At 41.7% G+C, this 22,732-nt stretch overlaps 1 protein-coding gene across 1 annotated transcript in view; it reads left to right on the forward strand.

The window, feature by feature from the left end:
* Dlg5 (MAGUK family member discs large 5) overlaps positions 1–22,732 on the forward strand; it is an 81,014-nt gene that overhangs the window by 48,466 nt on the left and 9,816 nt on the right. The window contains exons 19-22 of the mRNA XM_077648211.1: positions 12,617–12,788; positions 16,527–16,629; positions 18,307–18,520; positions 19,873–20,120. Of these exons, the coding sequence (XP_077504337.1) occupies positions 12,617–12,788; positions 16,527–16,629; positions 18,307–18,520; positions 19,873–20,120 (737 nt within the window). The remainder of the gene's footprint in view (positions 1–12,616; positions 12,789–16,526; positions 16,630–18,306; positions 18,521–19,872; positions 20,121–22,732) is intronic.

Genomic DNA, 22,732 nt, shown 5'->3' on the forward strand with positions numbered 1-22,732 from the left:
TTCGCTTCATTATTTGTGGATGAATATTAGCATAACTGTATAATAAACTGCGACCAGTATTCATTTGGTTTGTGTCTCTTTTGTGTGAAGTAATGAAAAACAGATGAGAGAGCGTCAGTTAGGTGAACTGAGAAATATTTATAACATTATTCTTTCAGGAGCTATGTAAGGCATCCTTGGTCTAATGTTTATTTTGAAAGGCCCTTTTTATGTCAATTATGCCTGTTCTGTGGCTGTTATCAAAGGTCAATCTGAAGTGTTCTTTGTATCTGATCCCACAATAATCTACATGAAGGTTGTGAAATGTTAATTGCAATCTTTTTTTTTTGTTGCCATGTTGAATGACTGAATAACCTGCAAAGGCTTCATAATACAGTATGTGGTAGTGTCTGACTGTCACCAATTTTTGTGTGCTGTCTCCTGTGGTGTATTTAGCAAGGCCCTGTAACACAAACTGAGCTCGAATGTTTTACTTGTTGCATGCGTGAAATGGGATATGGTAATGGAAGACCCCAGCACTGACAACGTCACCACTCAGTAGTGGTTTTCAGTATTGAAAATCACATGCTTTAGGTCAGTGTGCATGTGGCTGATTATTGGGCAGTGTTGAGTATAACAAACTTGCTCAGTTGGTTTATGCTGAATTATGCATTCTGTACTGGGTCAACAAAATGAGCATATGTACTGTAAAACTATACACTGTAAAGTACGTACAGTAAAAGCTCGTTAATTCAAACCCCGTTAGTTCAAAAATCCAGATAATTTCAACTGCCTGCTCAGTCCAGGCCAACACCGATGTAAGTCTTTGGTGTCAGCTGCTCGCAAATTCAGACGCTATGGGTCTCGCAAAAGGGAGGCTGCGTCAAGGTATGACCGGTGTGGCAAGAGTTAGTCTAAATAGCCGTTCTCAAAACTTGAGTTCTGTACTGCAGAGTCCATACTGCAGAGTCGTTGGTGCACCTCTGACGTGTGTGGCGGCAGTCGTGATGACGGAGCGGATGGCCCCGTCTCCAAGAACAGTCCGATTGCTTAGCTTCGGTTATATTTTTCTGAGCTTCGGGCCAGCCTGCAGTGATGGCGGCTCGACCAGCCAGCATCAGCCAGGCAGCTTAACCTAGCTGAGCACTGTTCCGGACGCTGGGTTAGCTGATTGGCGCGTCGCTGGTGTTTTCTTTTCTTGCCGTTTCGGCGCCACTGGGCCATTTCCTTCGCTTCCATCTGCGTGGTCCCATTCTTCTAGTGCACCATAACTGTGTGCTTGTCATGTGCCATTCGCAGATTGTGCGATGTAGTCTCTGCACACGCGATGGTGCTGCTTATGATAAGTGGGATGCGGTAGCAGTGGTACACTGTGTTGCACCACGAGGGATGCGGGAGGACCTTACGTTTTTGGAACAGTTCTGCTTTAATTAATGCTCCTTGCATTATGCATGCAATAAAATATTGATTGAAACGGTCATTGCCACACTGTTCTCATCTCAAAATTGGGTAACCATTGCCTAGCCTTACACCAAGCAGTTCTTGACAGTTTTTTCAGGGTCGTTCTATAATTTGAAGATTTTTTTCCGGTCCCTTGAAGTTCGAATTAACGAGCTTTTACTGTAATGTGACAAACACTGGAACAGCTGCTGTCTGTTGCTCTGCTGCAGAGGTTATCTGTGCTTATTCATACCTATTTTGGGACCCTGTAGACATCATTGGCTACTGCCTTCTTTTTATAGCATGTTCCGCACCTAAACGGGCATTGTAGAATGCTCCTCGCAGCTAAACCGGTGAATCGTTCGAGCTGAAATTTTGCACAGAAATGGTGTTTGATCAGCAGAATTGCTTTATACTATATTTGTTTGGGGTACTTGCCTGAATCAGTAAGAAAAAGTGGGATATTCGCATCGTGTGCGGCGACTACGATACGAAAAAGGCTGCTTTCTCAGCGATTGCACCGGTGGGGCCACCTCGTTTCTCGGCCATAGAAATCCGGCAAAGGAGGCGGGGGAGTGTTTTGTGGGAGGTTTGAAGATGCTGTACCATGAAAGTCCTCAAAATTAGTGCAGTTTTGGCCAAACTAAGCTTTTTGTGGTCATTGAAAAAGTAGTTGCTGAAGAGCCTTCAAACCTCCCGTAAAAGACCCCCCTCCTTTGCCTAATCTCCACGTTTGATCAATGAGATAGCGCCACCGGTGGAATCACTGAGACAGCCGCCTGTTTTGTTTAGTCATCGCTGCAGACGATGCGAATATCTGACTTTTTATTATTGATTCAGGCAAGTACCCCAAAGAAATGTGGTATAAAACAATTCTGCCGACCAAATGCCATTTCTGTTTTGAGCTTGAACAATTCACCGGTTTAGCTGTGAGGTGCATTCTACGGCGCATGTTTAATTGCGAAACAGTCTGTATATTCTGCTTTCGCACCTGCCTGTTACAAACTACGACAGCCTTGATATAGAGGCAGCAGCTTCAATGCGATGCAGTGCTGACATGCTGCATGCTCACACCTGCTGGGAACACCCGCATCGACAAGGTGGCTGGTTTCATCTTCGCTCAGAGGATTGGGTGGTGTTCGAGGGCAGCTATGGTCTTTCTCAACATGTCTTCACCACTTTTGAAAGAAGTCATGCATGGGGCATTGCTCTTTCATGGAATCTCATGCTCCATGTTGGGTAGTTCAATGAAGCACTTTGAATGTGATGGCACAGCTTTGGGGGGGCAGCCTTCATGGTCATTGTAATCACGGAAATGGCCCCATTTGGGTGTGAAAATGAATTGCATTGAACAGACAACCATAGCTTGAAAACTTCTGCTGCATATCTGAATAGGCTGTTCCATTCGGCTCTACTCAATCTCATTGGTAGAGTGAAATGGGACTGGAAGTGCTGCAGAAACTGAGTAGAAGGCAGCATTTTGCTTGCTTGTAGTCTGGATTTTCATTATTGGATAAATTCTATTTGTGTGCTCTGATTTTCGTAATTTTTGCACTTGTGTCCTCGCAAAAGTAATAATTCACCTGAGTCATAATCAGCATTGCTTCCCAAAGTGCTACGGGGCCTCTTTAATGTTGGACAGAGAAAGAATGACAGATAGAGAACAGAGAAACTGGAGCCATGAATACAACGCTGTCATGTGCTGATGCTGGCCATGGCTCACATAAGAACTATTTCATTACCCGGCAAAAAATATCTTGCAGTTTGCCTGCTTTAGCATTAACATACGCACCTTCGTGACAGGAATACCTAGTGGTTGTAATCTTTATTCAGGATTGACTTGTATTTTTTATTCTACTCATGAGCAGTTTTGGGAAAACTAGTCTGATGTAATGTTTAGTCTTGGTGTTGACCTGCTATTGTTACAAGTGCTTGTGAATAATAGCCAGTCAGGCATAGGAACTTATGGTAAAAAGTGTTTTTTTTTTTTGCTAATGATGCGAAAACAGGCGCTGAGCTTGGTGGTTGCTACACTTTAATATATTTATAGCTCTTTTTGCTAAGACACATAGAACAGAACAGGGTCCTTACTTCTAAAAGATAAGAAGTCTTCTCATGCACGATTTGAACTGGATTATGTAATCTTCGTGTTGTGAGCGCTTGCTGCTTGTGATATTGCCTCAACATATACTTGATGAAGCAAGGGTGCAATCATAGGATTTACAGTGTTCCACCAAATTTATCCCTTTGCAAGCTTTTAGAAAGAGCAGTTTTGCAATTTTGTATTAATATATTGCCGTATCTGATCTATGCGTGTCCTCCTTCGATCATAAAATGAAATGTAGTAGGAAATAACTTTGTTGGTGCACTCTATTTGCATGGTCACGTGCTGCTTGCATAGCTCGACTTGGACCCTTCAGACGCTGCCTTCTTGTACACCCTGTCATAAGTTTATGAAATGGCACTTCAGCAAAGATATTTAATTTCTTTGCTTCCAGGGCATATTGCTTGAGATTTAACAGTGCACTGTTTAATTAGCACATTGAGAGGTAGTCGGGATAAATCTGTTTCGGTCTGCATGCAACAAAGGCGAAGAAATTGTTTATTTCGGCAAGTTGTATATTCCGTAAATTTTTGACTGCAGAAGAAAAACGAAGTGCACATGTGGTGCACTTTGTTCAGTGCTGCAAAAGCTGTGTGTGCACCTGAACTAATTGTCCTTTGCCTTAGGTTTTATGCAGTTTTATGTGCATAAAAGATTACTGCTGTACATCTTTTCCACTGCTTAGGTAGATGCTGATAAAGGAAAGACACCCAGTTTGTGGAATAGGCTGCCAGAGCGGCTTCCTCTTAACTGCTCAAGTTATGCATGAACAAAACTATACAACTATCCGTGGTGGTGCACATGTAGTTCTTGCACCTGTTTTCCAATCTAATCCAATCCAGACAAGGTGAGTTGTTTGCTAGAGGGCAGACTTTGAAGAGCCCAAGAATGTATGCAGCACATAGCAGCACGAGGCTCTCTCGCAGGGTGTGCTACTGATATCAACCACAAGATTTCTTTGCCTTGTATGTGCTTCAGACTGAGTGACATATTAATGTAGCAGTGTAGGAACATTCCAGTTCAGTGTATTCTGATGCAGGGATCAGTCTGTCAGTATGTTGCTTAAATTGTTGATGCAATGCAACATACTGGCAACATCAGCAATGTGAGAGATTCCTTTGGGTCGTGGACTCTGTAATGAGGCGATTCCACGAGCAGGTGTGAGATGTTTGCACGTAGTTCAATTTTAACAGTTGCTCAGAATTCTGAAATCTTGATGTGAAACCTTGATTCGAATTGACTGGTAAAAATGCAAAATTTGCCTTTAGATTTCTGTGGAAAACGCACTTGTGTATGGAAAAAAATTTTGGCATAAACTGGTTTCAGACATCATTATGGGCATAATGAACAGGTCATTGTATACATTAGCACCATCAAAATTGTACAAAATCAACCACTAAAGGTTTTGTATGTGTGGAGTAGTGCAAATAATGTAGCAGTTTAAGCTTGAGTAATGCAACAGTAAGCACGCCTGGTACAGCTACTGTGACAAAAGAGTGTTCTTTTTTTTTTTTTTTTCAACTAACTGGAATTCGCCATGGATGCTCTGCGTATGGTTGAAGCAGTCAGTTTTCTATGATTTCCTGCAGAAAATTTTCACCGTGCCTGTATTACATTATGTTGCTTCTTATCAGCGCTTAAGTATTGGAATTGTTAAGATAGTCAGGCCTGGCAGTACTTATCTGTGTGGTGTGCAATATTTTGATTAAGTGAATTTGGTGGGGTGAATCGGGTCGGGCTTTCATTGGGCATGGGTTTGAAAATATATACCCTATGTATATTTTTTTTGCTCTCTGTCTGTCCTTAATGTTGATTGTAGTACTGGTCAGTAACCCTGTTTGCAGCACAGTGAGAGCAAATGCTACAGCACTGGGCGTATTATTGTTGGTGTCTGCAGCTTGCTTTGTGGCTTAGTGCCAGTCTGAGGGCCCACTGCTTTGGACAAAGTCACTGGTTAAGGGAGACACAGCATTAGAGAAATCGAAAAATGCAAAGTTATACTAAAATGCCCTCCTTCTGAAAAGTGCTGTTCCCCTGAAACAGTATTCATCTGCTACCATAAATAGTTATGAGTGTGAATGGTGTCTGGATGAGAAAGATGAGGTGCAACAGCACACATTGTCCTCTTGCCAATTATGTTTATGTATTGTTTTGCGCCATGCACAGGTGTGGCCAAAATATAACGGAACACGCTTCGGTGTTCGAACTCTTCTCACGTGTTCCACGTACAGAAGATCGAGGCTTCTTCTGTTCACAAGCGAGTGCATTGACGATATTTCCTGCCACATCTATAAAGTTCCTTTTAATTTTTAATAGTTAATGTGTAGGAGCAGTTTATTCACTGAAGCATGCTGCTTAATATTATGTCCACAGTGTACTTTGATACTGCTGTTCACATTGTAGCATTCGGATCGCGAGTATATCTCTATAGCTACCCCTCTATTCATTGTCTACAATGACTTCTTCATGGCAAAGTTCCTTCAACCACGTTCCTACGTGGCACTCACGGTAATACAGGATGTACTACGTCCACCACTGTGGACGAGAGTGGCGCTAGTGAACACTCTCAAGGTGCGGTTACACTACACCTAAACACCCCCGAAAAGCAGAAGGTTGGATAACCGTCGCTGTATCTCAGTTTGTAGAGCACTGGACACAACATTAGGAGTTTATGGGTTCAGATCCCACTGGCAGCATGCGGTTGTTTTTCTTCTGCTTTTATTTATCTCCCATTGATGAAAACTACAACAAAAAAAATACCCTCCCCTATGCTCCTTGGTTTCGGTGACTGTTGGCTTCTGTCATGCATGTCATAATGAGCACCTCTTTCCATCCCCTTGTCTCATGGCAAAGTGGCTGTTTTTCAACCAGTTTGCACATAATCCTCCTGCCATTAAACTGCACAAATGAGCAGTGTGTCTTAAAGGACTGTAGCCACCAAATTTTTTCTTGCATGTTTTCTTCTTTGGAATGATGCGTTAGACATTAATGTAGATGGATAACCGGGTGATATTCGCCTACTACCGCTAAATAATTTATAATTGAATTTCATCTCTCATGCTGTTTCGGTTTCATCAACCAAACGATAGCTGTGACGTGTAGTTGTCCTTTAGGTCACGTGAGGCGCAAATAAAACTGCAGTGTAACTGCGGATACATCGTTTGTTGTCATTCCAGTTCTTGAAGCAGGCTGGGTTATGTGTTGTAGTGAATTAAAACTATGTATCAGCATTTATTAGAGCTGCCGATGCTCCCGTCCAGCAAGCATGTTAGCACTGTGCAATGTTTGCCGAGCACGCCACTGCTGCCAGAGCTCCCGTTGAAAGAGAAACTCGTCATGATGTTATTGGAGTGAGCATCTTGGCACGCTGCCAAGGTCTGCACTGTGGACGCCAATGAGGGCACAAAGGAACGAGCTAAGAAAAGCTAACACTTTGAAATAAGACAGTCTTGTGTATGGAGACAAATGGAAATTGGGCGGCTTTGTGTGCGCATTTCTTTATCGAAGCATGAAAATCTGGTGTGCATTACAATCGAAGTCATTGCACTTTTTTTTTTTTCTGACATTGAAAAACTGGTGCACGTTACAACCGAGGGCACGTTACAATAAGTAGATACGGTAACGTCTGCGAGATTTAAAAATTGCCACGTGACTAGGCACTCTCACATCATGCTCTTATCTTTTGGACTACACAAGAATTAAGAACAATATAGGACTTTCCACCTTGCAGTTTTGATACTTTCTCATAAAATTACTTCTTTAGAATAGTAAAGAGTATGAATTTGGCTGTACAATGTGGTACAATGAAGTAGTTTTTACTGTATTTGGTCTCTTGGGATAGCACCATGGTATTGTTCTGCATTTGTGGCATTGTTTACTGCTCTGGCACCAAAACTTGTCTCTTATTATTTTTGTTTATTTCTTTTGTAAACATGTTTTTCTGACTGTGAATGGCCCTGTGTGATTCAACGGCTTTGAAATACATAAAAATCATAGAAGGCATATCAAAATTTTAATATTTTTTTAGGTGACCCGTAGTGTTCAGTTTTTTATGTTCAGAGTAGTACAACAAAGGATGTGTAATAGTTTAAGATTCTCAACATCGGTCTGGTTCTCATGGCTAGTTGGCATCCACTCGAGGCACTACTGAATCGTTCACATCATAGTACTATGTCATAGTTATGCCCCGTGTGTTGGCTAATTTTTTCAATTTGGCATTATGGCATGCATTTAGGCAGCCCCACTTACTCACATGTATACATGGTGTCGCAAGTGATGTGAAGCAACAGTTTTATAAAAACAGCTACATCCTGCTGAGGTGAAGCTAGTGCGGTCTTGTTGATTGTCATATGGAGCAAGCAGGAGTTTTGTTTCATACTAACATTTTTATTCAGTGAAAATTTTAACAGATAACTTTAAGTGATTAGGGATATTTAACATTTTTTGGTTAAAAGATTGTAGAGCATTGAAAGGAAACGAGAATGGTGTAGTCTTATAAAATCTAGGTTTATTCTGAACACATCTAGCATTCTCTGAGGGAAGTGGGTGAAACTTGAAAGCACACAAGGTTGGTAATGCTCGTGCAGTAATTAGGACTACAGCTGCACCACCTTGAGCATGACAAGTGAGTAGCCAGTAGGGCTGTGCTATCAGGCAAGAAATATTAAAACACACTTTCTTGCCCTAGACATTTTGTGCACTTTGCTGCATGCCAAAACTTTGATGATGATGCTGCTGTTATGAAAATTACATCTCTAGGAGCTTTTTTTTTATGTGCTGCAACTCACTAATTCAAAGCTTTCCATTTATCTCATTCAGTCAGTTTTTGCGTCGTTATTTTTTTTTATGAAGTAAACGCAATCCTGCCTACTCAAGGTGACCACTGACAACTCCATTTCAGTTTCAGACTTCATTGTACTGCTTAACGCTTGGCCCACATTATGTGGGTTGTCCATAATGATGCGCATAGCATGACAGGCGCTGTACACAGAAAGAAGCACAGGATCGGCCCTACACTCACACCTGAAGTTTATTGGGCTAACAAAGGAACAGCAGTGTTAGTTGTGAGTGCAGCACCTGTCCTGTGCTTCTTTATGTTGGCCATGCCTGTTGTGCTATGCGTATCAATACCAGCCAATACCAGTTATACCACCTTTCATTTCTTCTACAGGTCATTTATAATGTCTTGTAGCGTGTATTGTGCATATCCAAGCATTGAGTAAGACTACTATACCTCAGCCTTCTATCTTTAAGGGAAGCAATTGGAGGAGGATTCATTTTACCCTAGTAGCTAAGAGCATGGTTTCATGTCGTCAATATATGTTGCCTGTTGTGCATGCACTATTTCTGCAGGCACCAGATGGAATACGCGCAGCATGATGGGCGTATATTGGAATAAGATAACTGAATATTTATGTGCCGGATCGATTTGTGCCGTTCTGCTAAGCAACAATAGTTCAGGTATCAATAAAACTATTTAAAAAAAAAAAAATTCAGGTCAGGAGCTACAGTGGAACTGAGCAGTAAGGAAGTTTTCCGTACATTTGGACACCCATAACTGTGGCAACGTTATCTTTGTAAAAGGCATTGTTCGTATTGTAATAAGAAACGTCTTCAAAAACACAGCGTCATGAACAACCAGCGGTACAGTCTAGGCACCGACCAGAGACAGTGTTCAGTCCAGAGCACGTTGATGAGATGTTGGCCATATAAAAACCCTATACATCTACTGCCATTCCCAGTGCTCTACTGTTTTTCATTTTTCCTAATGTCTGGCTGCCTCACAATGCATGTTGAGTGAGTGAAAACAGTGTTGATAGCATCCATTAGTGCTTGAGCAAAGGAGAAACCCAGCTTGGTCTTGGTCCTGGCTTTCATCAGCACAGAGCTTGGTCTTGTATCTTTCCGAGACACAAATAGGGTCGTATTCAGGTGCAATAACTTGTCAAACACTGAAGGCTAAAGAAAGCTGCCAACCTTCGAGATTAGTTCATAAGCTTGACTTTGGTGGATGCAAAGCTGTATGCAACAGCCTTTTTTTTTTTGTTATTCATAACAAAGTTACATTTTGCTCAACATTTTTAGAATAATTTTAATGGCATCTACATTTAGTGTCATCTGCCTTTTTATTTTAGAGCATGTTATCCACATGTAAATCTGCAAGTGCATGTGTTTTCATTAATCAATTAATTAAATTATTAATTTTTATATACCGTAAGGGCTCAGTGAGCATTACTTAATGAAGCATGAATTGAAGGCGCATTCAAACAGAAATGAGGCTCGAAATCCACTGAAAACAAGAAAGCCAGAAAACACTGTTTGAAACCAACATGACGTGTCACTGTTATTTTATAAAGTGAGGAACTCATTCAGAAATAAGCAAGACAATCACTGCCAATGTACAGTTTACAAATGTTGCAGTTTTATGTATAATAGCTCTATATTATTTTGCTCCACCGTGCGGCTGCAGTTGTGATAAAGGCAACAACTAACCTGTACATAGTTTCACACAGATTTGATTTTGAAAACGTAAAAACAAATCTTGCTTCCAGTAGTTTGTTATGGCTAGCATTGTGGTCAAGCTATCAGCTGGTAAATTTTGTCATGTAGCTTTTTTTGTTTTAAACAACATGCAAGGTGAGTCTAAGCAGTGGCAGGTTTTTGTAGTATAGGGGCAGGTTCTACATTTTTTTATATGCCACCTTGTTTGTGCCCTTGCAGGCAGTATATCTAGCAGAGTGATTTCTTTTCCGTCACTAATTCTCTAGGATCTCTCGCATCTTTCTCATATATATTGGACATCTCTTTTCTCTCTTGTTGTTAACCCAAACCTGTCCACTTTTGTGAGGAACTTCAATTTGATTTTCACCAAGGTGAGCGAGTGCTTGCTGATGTTTTGTGCTTGGGATTGACTTTTCTTTGATTCCTTTGGCTTTCCTTTTTCCTCAGCTGTTTCAGAAAAAGCTCAAATGTCCACATAATGCTATTTTTGGTGCCTCTGTCTGGGAGGGAGCCCCTTTTTGCATGGGCTTTTGATCATCATGCAGTGTATAAAATGTGGCAAGCTGGCAATACCATAACTTTGGCACATTTTTTTGCATGGCTGTGGCCAATGGGCTTTTGGACATCATTTTTAACCTTGATCATGGTGGCTTGCAAGGACACAGTGGTGGTAACTGGATGTTAATGTTGTATATTTGCAGTTTCTCGAGTTTTTACTATGGTGAAGACATTAATAACTTGACGCTGTTACTTGTTACTGAATTTAGGACGGACTTTTTGATTGGTAAGCATTTATGTCCTGCTGGACTGGAATGCTTTGTCCTAGTGCTTGTCTAGTTTCACAATTCATTGGGCTTGCTGCTTGCATTTTCTCTGGAATTCCTCTTTTAGGATTCCTTCATTGTATTTCTCTTATCCTGTATTATTTTCTTGATTTTGTTTTGATTTGACCTTACCTCCACCTGTTGCCATCTCAAGCTGACATGGGTTGCCTGTTCTTTTTAGATTGCTTTTTTGGTTTGGATGCGCCATGGAAACAGTTGATGTGACTTGTGCCAAGTGATGTGGTGTGACAGTTGCTGCAGTCTCCCTTTGCTCTGTGTTTGCACCTGTCTGTTTGGCCTTTACTTTCACGCTGTTGGTGCTTGTGTGGTGGTAATTGCTTAGTGCTGTCTCTATTAACCCTTTAACTTGTGCTGCAGCTGAATACATGTGACATTGACATGGGCATAATCATTTTGGTGCCAGCAAAATGTTTACTCTCCATTCATGCAGTGCAGTTAAAGTAAGCCTGAGCTGCTGAAAAGGCTACATTACTGTGAAAATGTAGAATGAGTCATCATATTTATGGCATGTTTGAAACTTCTCGATATTGCTGGTGTAAAATCTAAATTTTATTTGTTAAGCAAAATCATAAGTTGGGTGACTGCATAATGTAATACAGCAAAAACAAAAGCTAGGAGAAAAAAAACACTTGGTAAGCACTGGGAAAATTTGATGGCCTTAATCTAGTTTCGCACATTTGCATTTTTTTTCTACGGTTTTGCAGCATGAGCAATATAAGTATTCGAAATAGGTTTTAAGCATTTACTTGTGCATAATAGGAGGTGGTGCAGTGTTCTTCCAAAACAGGAGTATTGACATGAATTCCCATTGCTGGTAAGCTTGTTTTAGTTGGGTGGGTTGCATAGTGAGAAGAAGTGTAGTACTCCTATAAGTAGTTCTAAACTAGCACTCACAGACATCATGAGTTACGGGACGTCATTTTTTTCTGTACATCATTTCAACATTTTAAACTGATGAATAGAATATAGAAAAGCAGGCACAGTTTATACTGGGTTCGTAGTTGAAAATTAGCGCTGTCCTCAGCTGCCATCTGCAGATGCTTTCATTGTAGTGTGCTGTCAGAGCCAATCATTAGCGTGTTATCAGAGCATGTGATTAGAAGGCAGTAGCCAGTTTGCCTCAACATACCGTGTGCAATTCTGTTTTCAACTTCTAGTGAGCATTTTGTTTCAGCTACTCTAGTTAAAAACAGAAGTTGCCAAATAGACTTAAAGGATGCTATACCCGAATTTTCAGAAGAACGTTTAAGTGGTCTTTCTTATCCATTTACATTTTGGACAGATTGAAGTATTGAAAAATAATTTCTATTTGTAAGGGGCATGCTGAAGAAGCAAGAAGCAAGAAAATTATGAAATAGTGTCTTGTCCTGGTAAATGTTCCTCTTATTATGTTACCAAAGTGGGGTAAATGTGTAATCACTAAACAGGTATTTGTCTGCAGCTGCCTTTTCTACATTGCAAAAAGTAAATTGCATTGCTGGGGAACATTGGTCAAAGTTATTCTTGCTGAGGGCACTTGTGTTACAAAACACTGCCTTCAGATTCGAAAAATGAAAAGTGCTTCTGTAAGACTTGATCCTTCTTTTGTCTGCTAGAGCTCCGAGTAATTGCTAACATGCATCATTTCATTGGGCAATCGTGTAGAAAATAGCTGTATGCACTTGCTTCTTTTATATTTCTGCATACTTTTCTGTCTTCTTGGCCCTCAATGTGCCCTCGGATTCGTCCTTTGTTGTTGCCGGTACAGCGCAAAGGGTTCCAGAGCAGAGCCCCGAATTGTCCTTCTGAGGAAGGCCAGCCCGAGTCTCGGCATCACGCTCCTTGGTGGCAACGCAGTTGGCATCTTTGTCCACTCTGTTCAAGAAGACTCCCCAGCCAGTGGACCAGCAGGCCTGCTGCCAGGAGACCAGATTCTAGAGGTGAGTAATCTGTGTTCTGCTGCCTCAAGACCATTTGCAAACCTATTGGTCCTCGGGAATGGCAGTACTATGTTTATATACACCCCCATATCTTTGTGTTCTCCACTTACTCAAGGCACTGGCCCACCACTTGTAAGTTGGTTTTTGTGTGAAATGGCTGTGGAAGTTGAAATAAGAACATCAGTCAAGGCTTGTATAACGTAACAGCTCTTTTCACTCGATTATCTTTCACTGTTATCATCCACTACGCTTACTGGCTGATTCCGGCAATGACAAGGGTGTGGTAGCACCTCAGCCAATGACAAGAGATGAAAAGTAATAGAATTGGAATAGAATCATTATATCATCCAGTCTTAGTGCACATAGCACATTCCAGTAAAGCAATATTGCAATTTTCTTTTGCATAAAAGGATGTGTGGGTAATAAGTATATTTTATTATTATTAGGTTAACACCGGCTGGCTTTAGCTAGAGTGACTGCAGATTTCGGATTTCATCAGATATTCTTAGCATGCACTAAAGCGCTGCGTTTACTGTGGCCTGTGTGATGACACAGGCATGTTCTTGTAGGCTAGAATAAGGGCTATTACATGTGCGTTCCAACATTGTAGGTGCTGGCATTGTGATCAGCTTTGGTTAGGAAGTCGTATCGTGTGCATCTGTTGATCGCGGTTCACAGGCTTGCCTGGAATTAGGCTGTTTAATCATTTTGTTTCTGTGCTTTCTTTCCTTCATTTGTCTTTATGTGTCCGAGAATGCCTCTCAAGTTTTTATCTAGTGGTTGTTGATAACACTAGTAGTGATATGTGGTCTGTGGAGCCTTCAAATGCTTGCTTACTGTAATTGCACCTGTAGCCAAATACGTTGGCAGTGGCGTGCTCTGTGGCGAACTGAAACTAGCTTAATAATTTTTGTTGTCTGTCGCCATTAATGCTGTGTTATGCATGTTACGGTGTAGACCACTATATAAACTTTTCTTAGCTGCATTGACTTTTTATTTTCATTTTTCTTTATTGTCACCTTTCAAAGTATTCAGACTGAATCGTTGGCATACTCTTCATTAGCTGATTTCATGAAAGAAACTTCGGACACAAAGCCTCACTTGTCTGGCTCAGGGTTGTATCATAGTGAACTGCACTGTTCGAACACAAAAAAAAAAAACTATTTTTACACGACACACTTGAAATGTTCAACAGTGCAGTTGTTCACTATGAACTAAAAGCAACTAGGCCACATCCTTACATTGTTTTCACTGTTGTGTACAGTAGAATCTCGATGATACGAATCTCACGGGGTCGTACCATCCAGAATGGACAAAATCCGTTGCAGAAGCATGGGAAATTTATTCACGCAGATCTTTTTATGGCTGATGGGATTTATTTACAGCCATGTGGCCACAGCGCACTAGTACTCACGGTGTTTACAGAGCGACTAGTGATTGCAGAATTGGCGATGTGCGGGCCGTCCGCCGCAGCTCACGTGGTATGTAGCATCGGTGATGCGAGGGCAATGCTCAGTGCTTGAGGGTGCGGCCACAGATTGCGTGTTTGTGTCATCCGTAGTGACACGGGAGAGCGTTTGGAACATCCGAAATTCTGCACATTGTACACAATACACACTGGCTGGGGAATTTTACGAATTTGTATCATCCCAGAATTCGTATCAACCGAGTTTGCATCATTGAGATTCTACTGTATGTACTATCAGTGCCAAAAGTTAGCAGGTGCCAAATCTGTTAAAGGCGCTAGTTTCTGTGTTTTTTATTTATTGTGCCCCCTTCAAGTGATGAGGCTTTATAGGGGGTTGTGGGTTAAAACAAGCAAATAAATCCTGGCTGAGTAACTTGTAATTGATGAATGTGCTGCATGAGCCACATAGACGACTTCAGGCTGTACCAATCATATCCAGAGTGCTTGTTCAAGGTATGCAACTATTCGGTTTTTTCAGATATGGCTTTATGCAACCTTGTGGAGCCGATAGTACAGAGTATATCGCTCATAGTATGGAGATGAAAATAATGCAGTTAACAGCCCCAAATTGGTCTCATTTTCCTTTGTTTCCTTTCTGTCTTTTTTTTTTTTAATTCACCACCCTAACTGCAGAAAACCACGGTAAACTGTTCCGTCCTGTTATAAGCAGCAACCCCCATGAGGTGAACAAATTGGTCGCAGACAGAACTTCCAGCAGTAAACAGTGAACATTCATGACAAAAATAAACGCCGTGATTTTGCAGACTGTCTGTTCATGTTGCAGTCATTGAGGCAGAAAGGATGTATGTGTCTTGCATTGCGTGCTGCTGATTTAAGAGCAGCTCTTAAAGCACTGTTCGTGAGCACTGGTGAGTACAGACTAGCTTGAGGCTTGTAAAACTGGAGTGGAGCCAGAGCCTAAAGCAACCGTGGAAATTTGTACCTGAGACAGTATTTCTCAGCTGGAAGCCAGGAGCAGGGTTCCAACTGATCCAAATAAAAGTAGTTCACATATGCACATGATGGTGAAATAAACTCCCAAAAAGCTCTGTGATCAGTGATCATCCAAAAAATCCATCTTGCTATTGCTGCGTATTCAGTGTTCAGAATTCACTCTATTTATTATTGCTGGCTGCATGTTTTGCTGCAACTAAACTTTGCACTTGTGATTGCATTGCATGCGAGAATTATCAGTACCTTTAGGCATCTTTTGCTATTTGTTTGAATTGCAAATGTTTGCCTGGAAAAAGTTTCAAGTTTGGTCATTTGTTTTTCCTCTTTCTCCTTTGTTTTTTCTTTGGTAGAGCAAACCACTTAATGTGATGTCTCTTTTTTTTGTGTCGTTGTTTGCATGAGGTTTTTAAGTAATGAAATTTAAATTGGCCTTATCTGCTTCTTCTTGTTACATCACCTGCTATGGCACACTATTAGATATGATTAAGCTATGCCATTGAGTTCTTTTCTTAACTTGTACACTTTCTGAAGACTCAGTTTGGTTGTGATACCTGAATTGCAACGTTGAAGCACATCATATATGCAAGTGAAACGTATCTCTTTTGCCCAGTAGGCTTTGGTAGGGCAGTGCTACAAAAAGAGAAGTGTCAAAGGTTAGTGCTGAAAGATACATTGCCATTGAGTTGGCTGTTTAAAAGAAACTTGGCTGTGTGCTTGAAATAGTGGTTATTTAAAAGTTACTGTAAAAAGTTAAGCTTGAATTATTGGAGCACTGGGACTTGCTCCTTGTCTGAAAAGTCAGTGCTGGCGATGCAATGCATTCTTATTTTTAGTAATTGTGAAGTCGTTAAACCTGCTTGCAAGTAGTTATTTACGTATTTTTTACTTTTAGAAGTGGTGCTAATAAGGTAAAATTTACTGTTATAATAGCTCCTTGCAGTGTTGAAATAAAGTGTGCATTGGCGGTGAAAAACTTTGGTAAGATGTTGATAGTCTCTGTTGCACAATGTAGCTTAAGGAAGAGTCAGTTGACAGACGAAATTGAAATTTGTGGATTGGATGCCACGGGTCACGCTGGCAATTTGCAACTCTGTCAAATAGCTACTCAATAATGTCATGCGTGATGATCCATGGATAAGAATAGCAGTTCAAGACCATTGTGTGCAAATGCATTTAGTGTTGTAATCTTTCTTGACAGGACTGGTAGTAAACAAGTAGTAGTGCAAGTATAGACTTACTTTCCATTCTGATTTAAGCGACATTTTGTATGTTTGGCCATTAAAAATGTCTTGCCTGGAACTTTGCTTGTTTTACAGTACAACGGAACGGATTTAAGAAATGCCACTGCAGAAGAAGCAGCCTACGAGCTTGCCAGCAACACTGAAAATGTTCACATCATTGCACAATACAATCCTGAGCGTAAGTAACACCACGCCTTTGACATTTTTGACAGGCTCTTTCTGCCAGATGTGAAAATTCACAACTAAGGAGACTTTTGTATATATCAGAAACATTGTTGGTTAAGCATGCATATGTGCTTTACCAATGTCACATGGGTGTACATATTAAGTTGGAAAACATAGTAAAACGGCAGCTTTATAAACGAAAATTTCATAATCATATTCACATATGTGAAGATGAATTATGTGTTGTTTACCATAATCACATTCACATGTGACATTCACATGTGTTAAGGTGAAACATATGTTGTTTTTAGCTATTTCCCAGCTTTGTGCATGGGCATGCATGCAGTTCATTTTGTGAGTGGTTTGGTTCAACAATCTTATATTCTTTATTTGCCTTGTTCATGATGCTGCAATGAGAAATGAGTGCACATGGGAAAATTCTTATGTGTTCCTTGTTACATGCTGAAACATAGCTTTCACATTGTTCCCATCAGTTGTGCTAAGCACGTGAGGATATTTGCACAGGCTGTGCCATCATTTAAAAACAGTGCTCTTGGGGTGCGACCATTTAGTTACTTCGAGCTTTTACCTTTAGGTTAATGATAATGCATGCTCTAAAGTTTTTCAGGAGAAGCCTTAATGCTAGGAGTGAACCGCAGAATGAAAGAAATATTACATTAGAACCCTGCTATAGTAAACTCGGATATACTAGTAAAATGGAACTGCGGTCCCATTTCGCCTTCCATAGACAACTGTACATTTTTTTTCTGTTATAGTAAAGATTTTTTTTTTTTTTGCAAAGAGACTGCTGCAGTAAAAAGCGTCTGGTCATGGCGACGTACCTCCTGTGGAATGATGACTACGCGGAACGCGCGAGGTCAACATTCGGAGGCAAATGGATACCAAAGATGTTAAAACGATGCTCTTTGAGATAGTTTCACCACGTAGCTCGGAAGCTGTCAGGAGAAGCCAACTTCTCGAAGTTCTTGGAGCTGTGAGGCAAAGCGCGCGGTGCGCACGAAAAAAAAAAAAAAGTAAGGCTGGCTATGACCACAGGAAGAAGGTGTCGTGGGTCGCTGAGAAAATGTGCATTGAAGACTAGGGAATAAAAGAAAAGGGAGAGCATCCGCAATGGCAGCGTGAAGAGCGGGGAAGCAGCGGCAAGAAATGGAGGCGCTGCGTAAACAGTATCACCGTGCCTCGACTGTGTCACGCGTGTTTCGTAACTATTGTCTCATAAACGATGCTGAGTCTGTAAAATGACGCGTGTTCTCGCAAAACATTGGTTTTCACATGAAGTCAAACTCGTGCTATATTCATAGCTGCATTGTATTTGTGCAAATGTGGCACTTCCACAAGACGTAAACAAAATCGATAACGTGAGATGTGATAACTGAAAATAAATAATTATCACATGAAGGGACAATCAGAGCAGGATGGAAGGTATTTGTGAGTGTTTCTTTAATAAACCAACACAATGTTTAGTAAGTAGCGTATTAATTACTAGAGAGCATCCTCAAAGCCATGCGATGGCCAACAACTGATATAGTAAAGACCCTGACATATTTAAGATTTTTGCTGGTCCGAGTCATTTTACTGCAGAGGGGCTCTACTGTAGTTGTGCTTCACTAACAGGGTATGCATTGAGTTTTCATTTCCTGTGTTGTGAACAAAGCATGTTGCACTACAGGGTTTGCCGAGATCCAGGAGCAACCTGGTGACTCCTTCTACGTGCGAGCTTTGTTTGACCGGGCATCGATAGATGGTTCGCTGGCCTTTCACAAGGATGACATCCTGTATGTGGACAACACCATGTACAAAGGGGTGCCTGGCCAATGGCGGGCATGGGTCCTTGATCAGGATGGGCAGAAGCTGAAGTGTGGCTTCATCCCAAGCAAATACAAGTGAGTCACTTGGCTTGTTCCCGCATCACACCATTATGTACAGTGTGAAATGATCACATTGCATACAACTTCCAGTTATGTATTCGATGTCTTCAGGGCAGTGGTGCTGGAGGGGTCCAAAATTTTGTCATTTATCTGTTACCAATCCAAGTGTTATGTGTTAGTGCAGCTGCTTCATTTTGCAATATTGGGGTGTAGCAGATATGCCTGATTTGAAAGCAGTTTCAGAGAAAAGTAAAAATAAAAGCTAACTTTGTACCGTATTTACTCGAATGTAACGTGACCACGATTGTAATGCGAGGGTCGACCTTTAGGGTGTGAAAAGGGTGAAAAAACTCGCGTTTCATTCGCGTAAATACGGTACCTTGAAAAACTGTATGCAGTAATGTGATTGCTACGCCAATTGTGCCAGACTGCACTAAAAGGCAAAGCCTGCTACATGCTTCTACATTAAGACAAAATACAAGTAATCTGTGCCAAGCCTGCTCCAAAAGTCTGTAATTAAATATTACAAAATTATACAGTGCTATTTCATCATTACAAACATGGACTGTAATGGTACAGTACCGTAATGTTAAATGTAGCGGTATCACTCGAAGAGTTGTTCAGTGGCTGTGGCATTCAGTTGCTGAGCTCCAAGATGTGGGATCGAAATCTTGTGGCGGCAGCCGGGTTTTGTTCGAGGTTAAATGCAAGAATGCCCATGTGCTGTGTGATGTAAGTGCACATTCAAAGAAACCCAGGTGGTCAAAAGTAATCTGGAGCCTTCTAGTGCAGTGTTTCTCACAGCCCATGTTTTGCGTTTAGAAGATAAGCCCCGTATACCACCAAATATAGTGCTGTGTTTTCATATTCCCAATAAAAAAAAAAACAATGGTTGAGTGTTTACTGAGACTATGAAGTAGATAAATTGTAAACTGTGGGGTTTAACGTTCCGAAGTGGCCCATTGAGATCGTGAAGTGCTTCAGGCTTATGCTAAAGTGTACGTGCTCTAGGCTTATGTAAAGTGCGAAAAACCACAGGTGGTCAAAATCGATCTGGAGCCCTCCACTACAGTGTCTCTTGCAGCCCATGTATTGCTTTGGGAGGGTAAACCCTGTATACCACCAAATATAGCGCTCTGTCCTCATGTTGCCCAAATGATGCATTGGTCAAGTGCTCTAGGGCTAAAGTGCACATGTGACTTGTGGCTGTTTTGTTGCAATCTTGATTTACAGTTTCAGGTGCAGAGTAAGCTTTATGAGCCCTGTACACGTAAGCATTAAGGATGTTAGCATTTATGTTCAGCTTAAGATCTTACTTTGGCTGAAAGTAAGACAGCTTAGTGATCTGGGGCTCCCTGCAAATGCAGGGCAGAAGAGGAGCTGCTAATGAAGCGGAGCCTGCTGGACCTAGAGGAGGGAGGCACGGGACGCAGAGGCTCTACGTCAACTCGGCGCAGCTTCTTCCGCCGGCGTAGGCACCAGCAGCGCTCGCGAGAAGATGGCAAAGAACTGGCTTCCTTCTCTGATGTTTCAATCAACAACAGCTGTGGGGGCTCGGCAGGCACCCTCGCTGAGGATGTGCCACCAACGTACCTGCGTGTAGATCGGCTGAACTGTACGTATTTATTTGACTTGCCTAGCTTGTATTGACCGTCTCACTTTGTGGCTGTTTTTCATTGTACGGAGAATTTGCTGTCATTACTGTGAGTTAAGCCCTGTGAAATGTGCGGGCTACTAAAGGCCACTTAACTCTTTCCTTACCAGGAAGAAAATGACTTTCTTTTGTAGGTTTTAGTAGCTTTTTTTTTCTGCAAAAACTATTGCACTTAAAGTTTAACCTAATACACAAAAACAAAGCTAAATAAATGTGCTTTTTAGGCATGTAAGGTCGAATAACGAATTACGCATTGCAACAATTTTATTTGCCAGAAACAAGATTTTACGAAAAAATTGAAACAAAACTTGTAAAGGCACGCTTATATCTAAAAAGAAAAAAAGTATTAAAATTTTCTGAGATATGCAAAATGTTTGGTGTTCTATTGACCACTATTTGTGAGGAAATCAAACTTCTACCTAATATAGTATTCTTTCTACAAAACAATAACTATAAACCCTATAGTTCAGCATCGGAGTTTGGGCACCTGTATTCCAGGCTGGTTTCCATCATCGCTGATGTCAGCACTGAATCCCGATGAAAAGGCAGTACCTTCAGACTCACTGCTGCTCCGGTTGCCAATAAAATCAATCACAGACAAAGTGCACTCCTGAGATTTGCGATGTTTTAGAGCGCGCATTGCGCATGCAGAGGCTGTCAAGCGACTTTGACGCTACCGCACCTTCGGAATGCGTGAACGCTATCAGCAGTTGGTTGTGCAGTCTACAGCTGCCCTTAGTAACTTCATGTACTAGTTTCTTTCGCACCCATAGAGCCCATTTCTGCCACCATACACATGTGTTCCAATGAGATGCAGAGCTTCCGCTTTTTGGTGGGGGGTGGGGTATCAGCGGCCTGCACTTGCACCCACGGTGGAAGATTCTCTGGCAGCGCGGCCGCACTGTGGCAAGAGAAGGGCACTTATTATGACCAAAAGGGAGTGCCGCCGCTAGGGGCAGCGCAAGTCAAGGGGGCTACCTTCTCCACCGATTCTGCTGCCGTTCCTATGGAGCAGCGGCACCCGCGTGGAAAATTTGCGCCGTCAGTCAGCATTCAGAGATCCCAACCTTAATACATGGCTGTTTTCTTTATTTGTCTGCCTAATTATGAGCATGTAGAAGCTTTCCTGCTGCTTACTGTTCAAATCCATTTCTGACCACAGAGAGGTGCGTTGTCTGCTCAAGCAGACTACCTGCGGTGCTAGCTGCCTCCACTTCTCAGAGCGGGCACTAGAAGCGCATACTGAGATTTGTTGCTTCATTAGCCAATGAAAGCCGTTTCATGACATCATGCCGATGATAGCAATCCCTGACTGGGTGACTGACAGCTCAGCTAACAGGTGTACGTCTGCATGCAGGACCGTCTCACGCGTTCCCTTTGACTGCTTTGAGAGACATGCTTTTATCTGCTGTCTTGGATCTTTTGTGTATTTCGCTACTAAAAGGCATAGTTGTGTGTTAATTGGCAAAAAGTGCCTTGTACCTGGCTGCAGTAGCTCCTACTTTTCTTCAGGGAACACATATATCTCTCTTCAGTGCTCTCAAAGACGTAACTTGCCTAAAAGCATGGCAGAAGTCCATTCCTTGTAGTTACTGTGACTCCAGACTCCGGACTGTGAGTGCGAAGAGCAGAAGCATTTTTTCAAACACATGCTTCATAGCCTGATGTGTACAATCACACCATCGATGAAATATTTGCATCTCATTGCATTTTCACGTGCTGAGCACAAAGTGGGTTAACAGCGCATCTTCTAAGTTACTATGCTGCAATGAGGATGCGACACTTCAGCAAACAAAAATGGTCTGTCAATGGTGAGGTCAAGCAACTTGAGAAAGCTCGTGAAGCCTGCAGCTGTGAAGATTGTCTTGGTTCAAACAGCCAACCTTTGAGTGATTGAATGAGGACCTATCTCCCACAGTTTCTGCGAGGCTTCGAATTTCTAGCAGCGTGCGGTAACTCAGAACTGAACAGCTGCGAAACAGCTTTGCTAAAACCGAGGGCAAGTGCTTGCTGACACTTGATACGGCCCAAGCTTGTCACAGTGTATTGAGTATACATGCGTTGGCCAAAGAAACAAAACTTATGCTGTGCTGGTTGTGTTTCTGTTTCGCTTCTAGTTTTTCTGTACTGAAATTTTGTTTTAAGCATTCAAGTTAGCGGATGCTGGTTTCTTTAAATGAGCGACCAGGTTATAACAGTTTTACAATAGGAGGCCCCAAGGCTTGGGGGTTTCAAGGAAATAGCGGGGTGTAATGGTATGGATGTGTGCACTGGGGACGTTTAGAATAGGGGTTTCCTCTGCGCAGCGGACCGAGGCTTGGGTTCATTGACTGCAGCACCACTACGGCCAAAAAGAGAAATGCTAAAAAATAAATAAATGCTTGACATTTCCTTTGCTTCATATATCTGGTTACTCTTCTGCAGAACTAAATTTGCATCTACAGTAAAACCCCTCTAAATTAGACCAGCGAAAATGTTTACTATATCAGGATCTTCACTATATAAGTTGTTGGTAATGGCATGGCTCTGAGGATGCTCTCTGGCTGCTTACTAAATACAAAGTATTGGCTTAT

Source organism: Amblyomma americanum, chromosome 1 (genome assembly GCF_052857255.1).
Source record: "Amblyomma americanum isolate KBUSLIRL-KWMA chromosome 1, ASM5285725v1, whole genome shotgun sequence".
Classification (NCBI taxonomy): Eukaryota; Metazoa; Arthropoda; class Arachnida; order Ixodida; family Ixodidae; genus Amblyomma; species Amblyomma americanum.